Consider the following 12,359-nt stretch of genomic DNA (forward strand, 5'->3'; position numbering starts at 1 on the left):
CTCTTAGCATTGATTTCTGCTCAACAAACGAATACTTATCCATTTTATTCCTAAGGTGATTTTTAACAAATGAGTTTTAGGAGAATTATCAAATATAAAAACAGAAACCCCAAACGATGTTATGGTCCATGCTGTCATCATTTGTTTATTGTAGGACACACTTTCCCTAGCAGTATTCAAAAGGTGAACTCAGCTTGAGACACTAGTTACTGAATTAACTTTATAGCTAGGGCAAGCCATTGATTAGTGGAAGTAAATCCAATTTTACTTAATGTTGTTCTTGCTTTAGGGCTGGTAAATAGATAGGGCTACCTGCCTGACTGCTGCAGGGGTCAGTCAGCCACGGAGAGGGGGCAGTGTGGGTGCAGGGGCAGCTCAGAGGGCCGCCAGCTGCCAGTTGTGAGGCCTGTGAGGCCTGTGAGGGGTTGTTACCCGTCTCAACCTCTCCTGTAAATGCAGGTCATGCTTGTGTCCCAGGGTCGGAGTAAGATTAGAATAAAGTGATGTGGCTGATGTTTGTGGCCTGAGGCGTCTGTTTGGGGTGGAGAGGAACTCTATAAGCATTGTTTCTATATTTACTCACTCCCTCTTTGTGTACACACAGTCTACCAACTGTGTGGTCATTTTATTCCTGATTCCTGTGGCCATGTGCAGTGTGATGACTGGAGGCTAGGGTGGCTCGCCCAGTATTTTAGTGCCCTTTTTCATCTGTAACTTCATTATCAAAGATCCCTGAGGGAAAGAGGTGTACTTCTTTGTATGTCCATTTTTTTTTTTATTTTAATTTTGGGGAAATACTATTGAATATATACAAATGACTGTTTACTAAAACAACGTTAAAATCTACTTAATTCAAATAGGTCTTTTCCTTGATGTTTTGTGTATTGATCTTCAAAGGGAGGCACATTACAAATTAGAGGATTCGAGTTCCACTGGATGTCCTCACGCAGAGACAGGGATTAGTGAGATTAATGATTGTGTCTCCAGTGTTCGTGGTGGGAAGCTTGTGCACACTGACAAACAGCCTTTGCCTCGTGATGAATGTAGCCCTTGATTCTTCACTCAAATAAGCCACAATTCTGTCCGTACAGTTTCTGTAAACTGAAAAGAGAGAGATAGTAGATTATTAAGATAAGTTAAGACAATATTGCTCACATTTGAGTACAGTAGGTCTAGAATTTTCATAGCTTTACTTAAAAGAAGCCCTTTGCAGGGTGCAGTGGTCCCTTGTCCTTTATCCACAATTTTAATTTCTGAAATTTCCATTAACCAAGATCAGCCGTGGTCTGAAATTATTGAATGGAACATTCCAGAAGTAAACAAGTTGTAGGTCTAGATTATGCACTGCTCTTGATAGTGTCATGGAATGTCTTAGTGTCCGGCTTCATCATGACACCAGCACCCTTTGTCCAGGGTTTCTATACTGTTTGTGCTACCTGCCCATTAGCCAGTTAGTGACCAGCTTGGTTATCTGATTGACAGTTGTAGTACTGTGCACAGTACTGTGTGCAGGTGGCCCTGAGAGCACTTTACAGTACCCCCAAAGTGAGAGTAGTGGTACCAGCCCCACCTAGAGAGGCCGAGAAGTGCCTCCTTTAAGTAAAGACGCTCACCTTCTAGACTAGTAAAGAAACGGGGAACAATCGGATGCTAAAATCCATGGAAAGAGCAAATGTTCTACCCGTGAACCGGTGAAGAAGTCAGCCATGATTACCTGTCACACCCGACCAGGAGAAGTGACAAGCGGAAGTGCCGTTGAGATGGTAAAGACACCAGATTAGAGTGTTCAGTGTTTGTGTGGCTTCCGGACCCCACTGGTGGGGGGGTCCTGAGGATGGACCCCCACAGATAAAAGGGAAATTGTCTGGTCCAGTTCATCATCCTCATAACCCACTCTCCCTTTCATCCCTGGGAGTAACAGGACGTTATGGCCTGATACTTCAGTGTGTTCTTCCCTGTGCAAAAGCACGCTCCTAAAAGTCACAAGCACACAGCTCCTGCTCAGGGTAGTGGTGCTGATCCCCTGGCCAGCCAGTTCAGACTGGATTCAGATCGTCCCAGTTGCCTAGACACCTAGACAGTGTCTTTATCCTTGCTTTCCAAGATGCTGACCAAACCCCCACCCCACCCCCATGCAAAAAAAAAGAAGCAGCAACTGTTCATTCTGGGATGGCCTTCTCTGTCTGTTCTGCTTTTTCGGAGTCAGCCCAGGACCTGCTCTCATCATCGGGAATCTTGCAGAAATGAGGCTGTGCATCTTCTCAGTGGGCCACATGGGCACCGCCGGGGCTCAGCGGTGGGCACCTCCCCCACAGCGCTGCTGGCAGCTTTCATGGATCTGTCGGTTTCTGCCGGATTTCCGTCACCTCTTCCCCCTTCACATTCCTTGGTGCTTTTTGTTTGTTCTGCTTTTTGAGATGAGACCCTGCTGTGTAGCCAGGATAGCCTGGAACTCACCCCGTTCTGCCTCTGCTGCGACTAGAGAAGCTTATCAGTGCTCTGGGCTCCTTAGTGTTTCATGGGAAGGTTTTTTTTTTTTTTGATAACATATCAACAACTTGTTCCTCAATTTCTTCAACAAAGGCTAAGTTACTCTCTTGTCTTTGGTTTTATATTTTTCCCCAAGAGAATATACCATGAAGAAAATGATTGTTATACCTGGTTTAAGATTTATTTTTAATTGTGTGTGTGTATGTGTGTGTAATGTGCGTGCACATATGTGTGGATACATGCATTACCAGAGGTGTTGAATCTTCCTGGAGCTGGAGTTAAGGAACTGAACACTAGTCCTTTAGAAGAGCAGTGTAAGCTCTTGATAACTGAGCCATGCCCTCATGCCTGGTTTTATGAAATATTGAGAAAGAGAATTATAAGTGAATAATCAGTCCAACTAATAAATCTCAGTGCTTCTCTTAAAGCTCTTCTCCCCTGCACCAATTTTTCATGTATTTTTTAAAATTAATTTTTTAAGCAGACATACAAAGTGAGAAGTCTCATTATGGCATTTCCATGTAGACACCATTATGAGGCTATTCTCCCCCCCAGAGCTGAAGACCGAACCCAGGGCCTTATGCTTGCTAGGCAAGCACTCTACCACTGAGCTAAATCCCCAACCCTGAGGCTCTTCTGTTTGAAAGATTTATTTTTAAGTGTGTGTGTGTGTGTGTGTGTGTGTGTGTGTGTGTGTGTGTGTGTGTGTGTTTATACATGTGAGCACTGGAAACCAGAGATCCCCTGAAGCTGGAGTTAATAGGCAGTTGTGAGCTGCCTGACATGGGACCATGATGAGACCAAACTTGGGTCCTCTGCAAGTGCATTCCGTACTCACAACGGCGGAGTCGTCCTGCAGCCCAGTCTCTTTTCTTTCCTCAAATGCTTGTCTTTTGATTACAGGAAACCCATAAAATAAAGATAAGCAGAGTAACAGCATGCACAGACTATCCATTCCTAGAGGTGATGATAATTTTATGCTTAGAAATGTGATCTTGAGGCTGGAGAGATGGCTCTAAGGTTACGAACACTTCCTGCTCTTCCAGAGGGCCTGAGTTCAGGTAGTAGCACTCATGTCTAGAGGCTCCCAACTGCCTGTTGTTCCAGCTCCCAGGGATCCAGCACCCTCTTCTGACCTCCAAGGATGCCTGCATATATGTGGCATCTATGTATACACACCCAAAAATAAAATAATTCATTAATAAAAAAGAAATGTGCCCATATCATAATATACTGCCTTGTTTTAATTTTCCTGAAAATCTTTATAAGCAATTTCTTTTAAAAATGTCCTTCTGTGGTTGCCCTATGTGATGTTTTAGTTCACTGGATATTGAGTAGTTTCAAACAGTAAGGAAATGAGCATCCCTGGGTGCCTGTTGCTGTGATGGTGAAGCATCCCTGGGTGTCTGTTGCTGTGATGGTGAAGCATCCCTGGGTGTCTGTTGCTGATGGTGAAGCATCCCTGGGTGTCTGTTGCTGTGATGGTGAAGCACTGGGCTGTGTTAGGAAAGCCTGTCAGCAATGAGCTGGATCTTTCTCCCCATCTTCAGTTGAAGGTGAAAAGTGACTAATTTAGCAAGACCTTGGAAAAACATGTGGCCTTCTGGTTACATTTGAAAGTCTTCTATGAGAGTTAAAGATAAAGTCACAGCGTTAAAGCTATAATTTTAAAAGAAACTAAATTATTTATTTATTTATAGATAGTCTTGCTATTTAGCCAGAACGATATTTGCAGTATACTGAGCTGGTTTTGAGGTTGTAGCAACTTCTCTGCCTCATCTTCCCAAGTGCTGGGATTAAAGGCATATACCACCATGCTGGGCTAAATTACAATTTTATTTATTTTTGGACAGCATTGCCCAGTGGAGTGTGGAGCTCTGTGAAGAGCTGTCTTAAGAACAGACTCAGGAGATGCAGATGGGCGTATGGGGCTCCCTTGACTAGCTTTGCCGTACAGCTTTTAAGTTAAACGTCTACATTTCCCCCGGCTTTCCTCTTCAGTCAGCTTGCCTTCTTCTTTTCTCGGCTGCTCCCCAGGCTCCCTGTGCCTGGTCCACAGTTCTGCAAAGGGGCCAGGTTCCCCAGGCCTCCCTAAGGACCAGGATGACCTAGAGCAGTTGTGAGGAAGGGGTCTGCTGTGTCCAGCTGCATACACCCCAGTGCCACCAAACACCTGTCCCCGAACTTCAGGAGAGGTCTAAGTGGGTGGAAGAGGTTTGTTTAGGGGATTCCAGTCTGCTGAACAGTAAGGAGGTGGCTTCGGATAAGGCATTTGGTATGGAATAGAGTCTAGTATCCGGGTACTAAAACCATTTTTCAGAAGCATTGGGTTTCCTGTGCTGTGTGTTGTCTTTGTATCTCTGTAATTGTGTGCTGGTGTATAGTTTTCTGCGTTAAAATTGGTGTAGATAGGTTGATATCCAAGTCTGAAATTGCTGATTTTAAATGTAAACTCGAGGCAGCTTGTCCAGGTATTAGAGTTTGGGTGTCTTTAGTTCATTAATCAAATTCTTTTCCTAGTTAGGGCACCACATTGAGCTGTGGTGTTTTATTTGACCTTACAAAAAAATTGCCCCCGCATCTTTTTCCAGGTTAGGATGCCACTGTTTAGATGTGTTGCCTTTTTCAAAAGAAGGGAAGGAGGGAGGGAGAGAGAAATTTTGGTTGTTTCTTGCTGTGTGTACCAGCACTGAGAGGTTTTGTACAAATGCCCATCGTAGCCTTGTGAGGCAGAAAATGGTCACCGAGATTTCTAAACAAATGTCGCTGAATGTGTCTTAGTCAGAACTGAAGCCGTATGTGTGTGACTGAGTGATGCCAGTTGTCTTGAAAAGTTTGTATCACAGCTAAAATGTTCTTTTGTTTGTGTTCTTTCAATGGCTTCTACCTCCCGAGTTCCTTAGATGCTAAGCCGTAGCTCCTTTGCCTGAGACGAGGCTGACTGACTGTATCTCGCTGCGCTTCTTCTGTTCTAGAATAATCTATAAGTGTTCCATGTGCGACACTGTGTTCACCCTGCAGACCTTGCTGTACCGCCACTTTGACCAGCACACTGAGAACCAGAAGGTGTCTGTTTTCAAGTGTCCAGACTGTTCTCTTTTATATGCACAGAAGCAACTTATGATGGACCATATCAAGGTGTGTGTGCGCGTCTCTCCTCTGTCTAAGTGAACTGCAGACACATGCATGGTTTAGGGCTCTGGCTGAGCTGCAGGTTTCTGTAAAGCATGCTGCTCTCTAAGGAAAGAGATGGGCACTGGCCCATGCCACATTCTGTCCTCATGTTCAGTTAGCTTTGGGGTGTCCTTTTTCCAGGAGCCAACGACTGCTGACAGAGAACTAGTGTGCATGCTCTGGTTTAAAAGAATAATGAAGTTATTAGGGCTCTTTTTTATTTACGTGAAAATGATGACTGTGAAGTTTTCTTTAAAAAGATAAGGTTTATTTTTGTTTTAGTTTGGGTATATGTCTGTGTGTGATATATGTGCATGTGAGTGCGCTTGGAGACCAGACTTCAGATTCTCCTGGATCTGGAACAGGCAGTTGTGAGCGGTGTGGTGTGGGTGCTGGGAATTGAACTCAGGTTTTATGTAGGTGTAGTGTGTGCTCTTAATCTTAGCAGCATCTGTAGTTTTCTGTTTTGAGAACTCTGTCTTATGGGATTAATAAATAGAAGTTTGGATGAGTTATGCTAATTTATACAAATATTGGTACATTGAAAAAAATCAAGGTTTAGCCTTGAAATTATATAAGCACTTAAATTTGCATTATATTTGATTGAGTCTTTCACTTTTTTCACCCTATAAAAATGTGATTTGGTCATGATGGCACACACTTTCAATTGATGGTAGAGGCAGGAGGATCCCCGTGAATTCTAGGCTAGCCAGGGCTGCATAGTTATACCTTATTTTTATTTTTTAATTTTAATTTTGTTATGTGTATGTATGTTTTGTCTGCATGTATGTATGTGTACTCTATTTGTGCCTGAGGTCAAAAGAGGGCATCCGTTTCCCTGAAACTGGAGTTATAGATGGTTGTGAGCCACCATGTCAGTGCTGGGAACCAAACCCAGGTCCTCTGCAAGAGAGCAGTAAGTGCTCTTAAGCACTGAGTTGCTGGTTTTAATATTTAGGGTAGATTGGGTATTGGACCTGATGTGGCTGTTGGTGTAAGTGTCTTGTTTGGGTTCTTGTATTCCACCCCTCTAAAGAGGCACCATGCTCCATTTTCAGTCTCAAAGGCTGGTACGGAATTAGAGCTTTCTTTCTTTTGAAACGGACAGGGTCTTACGATGACACTCTAGCCTGCCTAGAATTTACTATGTAAGTCATGCTGACCTTGATTTCCCAGAACTCTTCCCACCTCTGCCTCCTAAGCGATGGGATTAAAGGCTGGTGCTGCCCCTGCTCAAGTCTAGCTTCTTACTCTCCCCCTCTGAACGGGAGGCAGGCATGGAGGGAGGAAGTCGCCTCTTCCAAGCTACTTATTGGCTTTCTGGAATGTAATCTTGCATCAGGAAGTGGTGTGTGTGTTGGTATAGGGGGTTCTTCTTGTAATAGTGAATGTGGATGAATACAGTCCCCAAGGAATAGAGACTGAGGAAGAATGGTCTAATCCTGTGTCCATAGGAGGAAGGATTGTTTTCAGTTATTCCAGCCTTTATCCGGCCTATGTGATAAAGAAACAGTGGGACTGTTTTCATTTTAAGTACATTCTAGTGTCTTAAACTCCTGTTACATTATGCTTGGTAGGTAAGAATAAATACAATGTTTTAGAGGCACCTTTATGTTTAAAATGATGCGTCTCTTGCTCCATATTTATCTTGCCTGGTACCTGTGATGCAGTCATGAAGGAGAAATGGAATAGGGATTTTGGAAAGAGTGGTGCGCTCTCGCTCTCGCTCGCTCGCTCTCTCTCTCTCTCTCTCTCTCTCTCTCTCCCTCTCTCTCTCTCTCTCTGTCACACACACACATTCTCTCTCACATACACACACTTTTTCTCACATACACACATTCTCTCACACACACTCTCTCACACAAACACTTTCTCACATACATACACACATTCTCATTCTCACACACGCACACATTCTGTCACACACATATTCTCTCTCTCTCACATACACATTCTCTCTCTCCCTCGCTCACTCTCTCGTTCACTCCCATGCTGTTAGGTGGCCCTTTATTACCTGATTCATAGCGTGTGTCTGTTCTCCCAGGATACGTATTTATTTACTTTGTAGGTCCTTACCCTCCATATATTGACATTCGCTGTCGGTCAGACCTTTAACTTATAGTCATCCTGGTTAGCTGTTCTTTACAGGAACTAAGGGAAAATCATTTCTGAAAGAATTAAGTTGTATTAGTATTTTTTTAAAATGGTTTTGGGGATCAAAAATGTGGACCTTGCATATGCTAGATATATTTGTAATCCTTTCGTTGCATTACTATTATTTGCAATGTGTAAATAAATGCACAATAAATAACTTAGAAACCTGCATTTCAGCACATACCTGCTCTTGTTGTCTTGGCGGAATCCCCATTTCTTGGTGATTTCTGTCCCCAGGGTTATTTTACAGAGGAGACATACGTCCTTGCCCTCTCTTCCATTTGCCTTGAAGCTTACAGAAAGTTTGAGGATTTGTTCCTTGTGTTTTAAATGGTTAGAAATGTTAAAAACCCAGGGGCTGGAGAGGGAGTGCAGTTGTTAATGGAGGGAGGACTCCTGGGGTTGACCTCTGGTCTCCTCATGGACACACACACACACACAACAGGTAAGTTGTGTACTGAGGCACAAACCAGTTGCCCTCTGCACACGGAAGTCTGTCATGTACATGGAGAAACACAGGTGTGACTTAGGGAAACTGTCCTGTTTTCCCCTGCTCGGAGGGCCTGGTCTGACATTGCCCTCAGCCCCTTGGACGGGCCAGTTGATGCTTGTATGCATGGAGAGCTGTGGCCTCTCTTGGTGAGAATACCGCACAACTCCCTTTTCCTCCTGGGAAGGACAGTGCCCAAGAACACCACTAAGGCCGTGCTGTTTAGCTAAGCCCTCTCCTAAGAAAGCATCCTGGGGAGTTAGAATGATTGATGTCCTCCTTGACAACTCAGGAGGAACTTGGGGCCAAGCCTTCCACAGAGCCAGTCTGTTGACCACGGGGACCTGGGTGCCAGACCTCCTGGGGGACAGCTTCTGTGAATGTACTCTTGTAGGCACAGAGCTCCCGAGGCAAGCCACCAACCTGCCTCCTTATCAGGAGGAAGGCCCCATTCACAGATAATCTGTGTCTGGACACAGACTCATTGCCTTTAGTATACAGACAACAAAACCCAAAGTCTTTAGAATCAATTGCATCGGTAGAGCTACTGAGTCACAAGTTCAAGGCTTGCCTGAGCTATTGAGTGAATACAAGGCCAGACTGGGCAACTTGGTGAAACTGTCTCATAATAAAAAGTACAAAGGTACGTATCTCAGTATGGAGTGCTTGTCTGGAAACCTCGCAGCCCTGGATGCAATGTTTAGGACTTCAAGGGGCAAAGAAAGAATCATTGTACTGATTTTATCTCACTCACACTTGAAAATCCTGTGGGTTTAGGATGGCAGTTTGCTGACTATTGTATCAATGGTAATAAACAGGCACACAATTTTTAAAGGCTTTTTGAGTACCTATTGGGTACACTCACAGAGGTGGTACACTCCTCCTAGTAAAAGTGACTGAGAGGTGAAAATTACCCCCAAACCCTGGCAGGTCACAAGTGTTCCAAGAGTATGAAAAGCAGTAAGTCTAGCTGGATCCTGGGCCTTGGATACCCTTTTGCACATTAGCCTGCATACACAGCTCTGCAAGCAGGAAGGTAAAGCCATCTCCAGAAATGGTCAGCCACACAGAGGGTTTGCTCTTGGCCAGCCAGGAGGGGGTACTAATATGTTCCAGTACAGGGGCCTGTCTTCACAGAGTGTTAAAATGACACTGGTGGATAAGCCCCGAAAAATTATTTGGAACTGTGGCCAGTAAGATGGCTCAGTGTGTAAAGGCACCTGACAGGCTGAGTTTGATCTCCAGGACATCCTGAATTCCATATGGTGGAATGAGATGCTCAACTCCGGATAGATCCCTGACTTCCACATGTGCGCTCTGCCACATGTGCGCTCTGCCGCCTGTGCACCCACGCACGTAAATACACGCACACAGAATAAATAAATGTTCAAAAACATAGCTTAGAGCAGTCATTTAAGTTATTTATTATGCTTCTTTATGGCGCTGGTGAAATCACTCAATGGCTAAAGGTACCTGCTGCCATCCTGATGGCCTGAGTCTCATCCCTAGGACCTACCTTCACACATGTGCCGTGACATATGAGCCCCCCAACAAGTAAAAAAGTTGGTGTTCCTTTACCCACCCACCCCACCCCCGCTTTTTTTGAGACAGGGTCTCACTGTATCACCCTGGCTTGTCTAGAACTTGCTATGTAGACCAGGCTGGCCGCAAATTCACAGACATCTGCCTGCCTCTACTTCCTGAGTGCTGGGTCTAAAGGTGTACACCACCACACTCAGCTCTAGTGTTTTTAAATTCATCTTGATTTATTTAATTTTTTTGTGAGGAGAGTTTCACTGTGTAGCCCAGGCTGGCCTGGAACCTGTTGTATAGCTGAGGCTGGCCTGGAATTTGCTCTGTAGAGATCCTTCTGACTCTGCCTCCTGAGTGCTGGGGTTACAGGTGTGTGCTACCATGTCCGACCACTCCTTTATGCTTTTAAAAATGTATGTTTTCAGTTTAGGATATATTTTCTGAATGATTGTCATTCTGTTGAAACGGTGTGATTTGTGATAGGCATTTCTTTTCTTTTTATAATGCAGTCTATGCATGGAACATTGAAAAGTATTGAAGGGCCTCCAAACTTGGGTATAAACTTGCCTTTGAGCATTAAGCCTGCATCTCAGAATTCAGCAAACCACAGCAGAGAGGATGCCAAGGCCATGAATGGGAAAGAGAAATTGGAAAAGAAGACTCCATCTCCTGCAAAGAAATCCACAGAGTCTAAGAAGATGGCCAATCTCGGGTGGACGTGTTGGGAGTGTGACCGTCTGTTCACACAGAGGGATGTGTATCTCTCTCACATGAGGAAGGAGCATGGGAAGGTCAGTGAGAGTCAGATCCATGCTCTGGCAGCAGCAGGAGCATCTGAGACTCAGTCTGTGGCTCTGTCAGGAGTTAGGATTGGTGTGACCTCGATGTCCGTGTGCCTTACTTTCTGTCTCTGTGGATTGGACATTCCCAAATCCTCCCAATCTCAGCGCCTTCCCTTGCCCACTCAGTGGCAGGAAGGAGTAGCTTGTCCGTCAGGTCTGTTGGTAGCTGAGGAGGCTGTGACCGGAGCTAAGGCAGGGATCCGAGTGTGCCGTTTAGCTCTGTGACCAGCAAGGAGGAGAAGGGTGAGAGGCTGGTGACGCCAGTGCTGCTGGTGGCCTTGTCCATCACCCGTCCTTCCTTGAGTCTGTGCACAAGGACAAGCCTCATCCCTTATGAAGCTTTGCAGTCTGACCCCTGAGACAGTCACCAGATGACTGTGCGCTCTCTCTTTGATGATTTGTTTGTTTTGACTTGGTGTGTATGAGTGTTTGCCGGCATGTCTCTGCACCGTGTGCGTGCAGTGTGCACAGAGGGCGTTCACTCATTCCCTCTTGTGAGCTGTGAGTGCTGGGAATTGAACTGAAGCTTCGTGAGAACAGCCAGAGCTCTGACTGCTGAGCCATCTCTTCAGCCCACGGTCTCTCTTTAAAATAATAAATACACATTTCTCACTGATCAGAATGTTTAAAAACCACCCAAAAGGGCCAGTGAGATGACTCAGCAGGTAAAACACTTACTCTGAGTCTGGGGACCCGAGTTCAATCCCCAGGACCCACATAGTAGAAGGAGAGAACAGACTCCTGCAAGTTGCCTGTTGACTGCCACACTCGTGGACACATGCATGTGCATGCACACATAGAACAAATCAGTGTAAATATTAGACTTAATAACATAAGCAGAATTACTTTTGATATTACCTATTACTGTATTTGGATACCATATCAGGCGGTGTTCACCTTTTCTGATTGCTTAGGATCCGGAAAGAATCCTTATTACATTTAGTTATTGTATGATTCCATAGCAGGATTCTCTCAATTTTAATTTTGAATGTGCTATTGGATTATTGTGAAAATTAAATTGTTTTTGTTTTTGTTTTTGAGACAGGATTTCTCTCTGTGTAGCCCTGACTGTCCTGGAACTCACTCTGTAGACCAGGCTGGCCTTGAACTCACAGAGATCCACCTGCCTTTATCTCCCAAGTGCTAGGATTAAAGGCGTGCGCCACTGCCACCGGGTAAAAATTGAGTTGTCTAACTGATGGGTTATCTCTATCGGTACTGGATTTGAAGTCTTTGTGTGCGTGTGTCTTCCGTGTGTGAGTGTGGGTACGTAGGTGCTGTGGCTGGTGTAGAGGACAACCGTGGGTGTTGGTCCCTCCTTCCCCCTTGTTTGAGACAGTCTCTTGTTCACCGCTGCTGCGCACACCACACTAACGGCCCTGAACTTCCCGAGTTCTCCTGGCCCCGCCCCCGTCCCGCTCACTGTAGGAGTGCCGTGTATGTACTACAGGGGGCGCTCTCCATGGGTTCTGGGTCCAGACTTAGGTCCCTGCTCGTTCGGCAAGTGCTCTGTCCACCGAGCCATCTCCCGAGCCTCGGGGTGAAATCTGTAGATCAGAACAAGGCCTGGGTACTTTATTATTTTTATATCACGTTTATGAGGAATATAGCTTGTCTCACTTTTGACGATTCTAAAACTGATTTGTGGGTTCAAAGGCATAATATCTTTAAAGGCC

General features: G+C 45.0%; 1 protein-coding gene across 13 annotated transcripts in view; it reads left to right on the forward strand.

Moving 5' to 3' along the window:
• The window catches only part of Znf532 (zinc finger protein 532), a 122,209-nt gene that overhangs the window by 73,167 nt on the left and 36,683 nt on the right, over nt 1–12,359 (forward strand). For 11 of the 13 annotated variants that reach the window (XM_028860600.2, XM_028860599.2, XM_028860594.2 and 8 more), the window contains 2 exons: nt 5,466–5,628; nt 10,351–10,632. The exons of 1 other annotated variant lie outside the window; for it this stretch is intronic. In XM_028860600.2, coding sequence (XP_028716433.1) covers nt 5,466–5,628; nt 10,351–10,632 — 445 coding nt within the window. The remainder of the gene's footprint in view (nt 1–5,465; nt 5,629–10,350; nt 10,633–12,359) is intronic. One more of the 13 variants, XM_037197180.1, reaches the window with a different exon arrangement.

This window comes from Peromyscus leucopus, chromosome 19 (assembly GCF_004664715.2).
Source record: "Peromyscus leucopus breed LL Stock chromosome 19, UCI_PerLeu_2.1, whole genome shotgun sequence".
Taxonomy (NCBI): Eukaryota; Metazoa; Chordata; class Mammalia; order Rodentia; family Cricetidae; genus Peromyscus; species Peromyscus leucopus.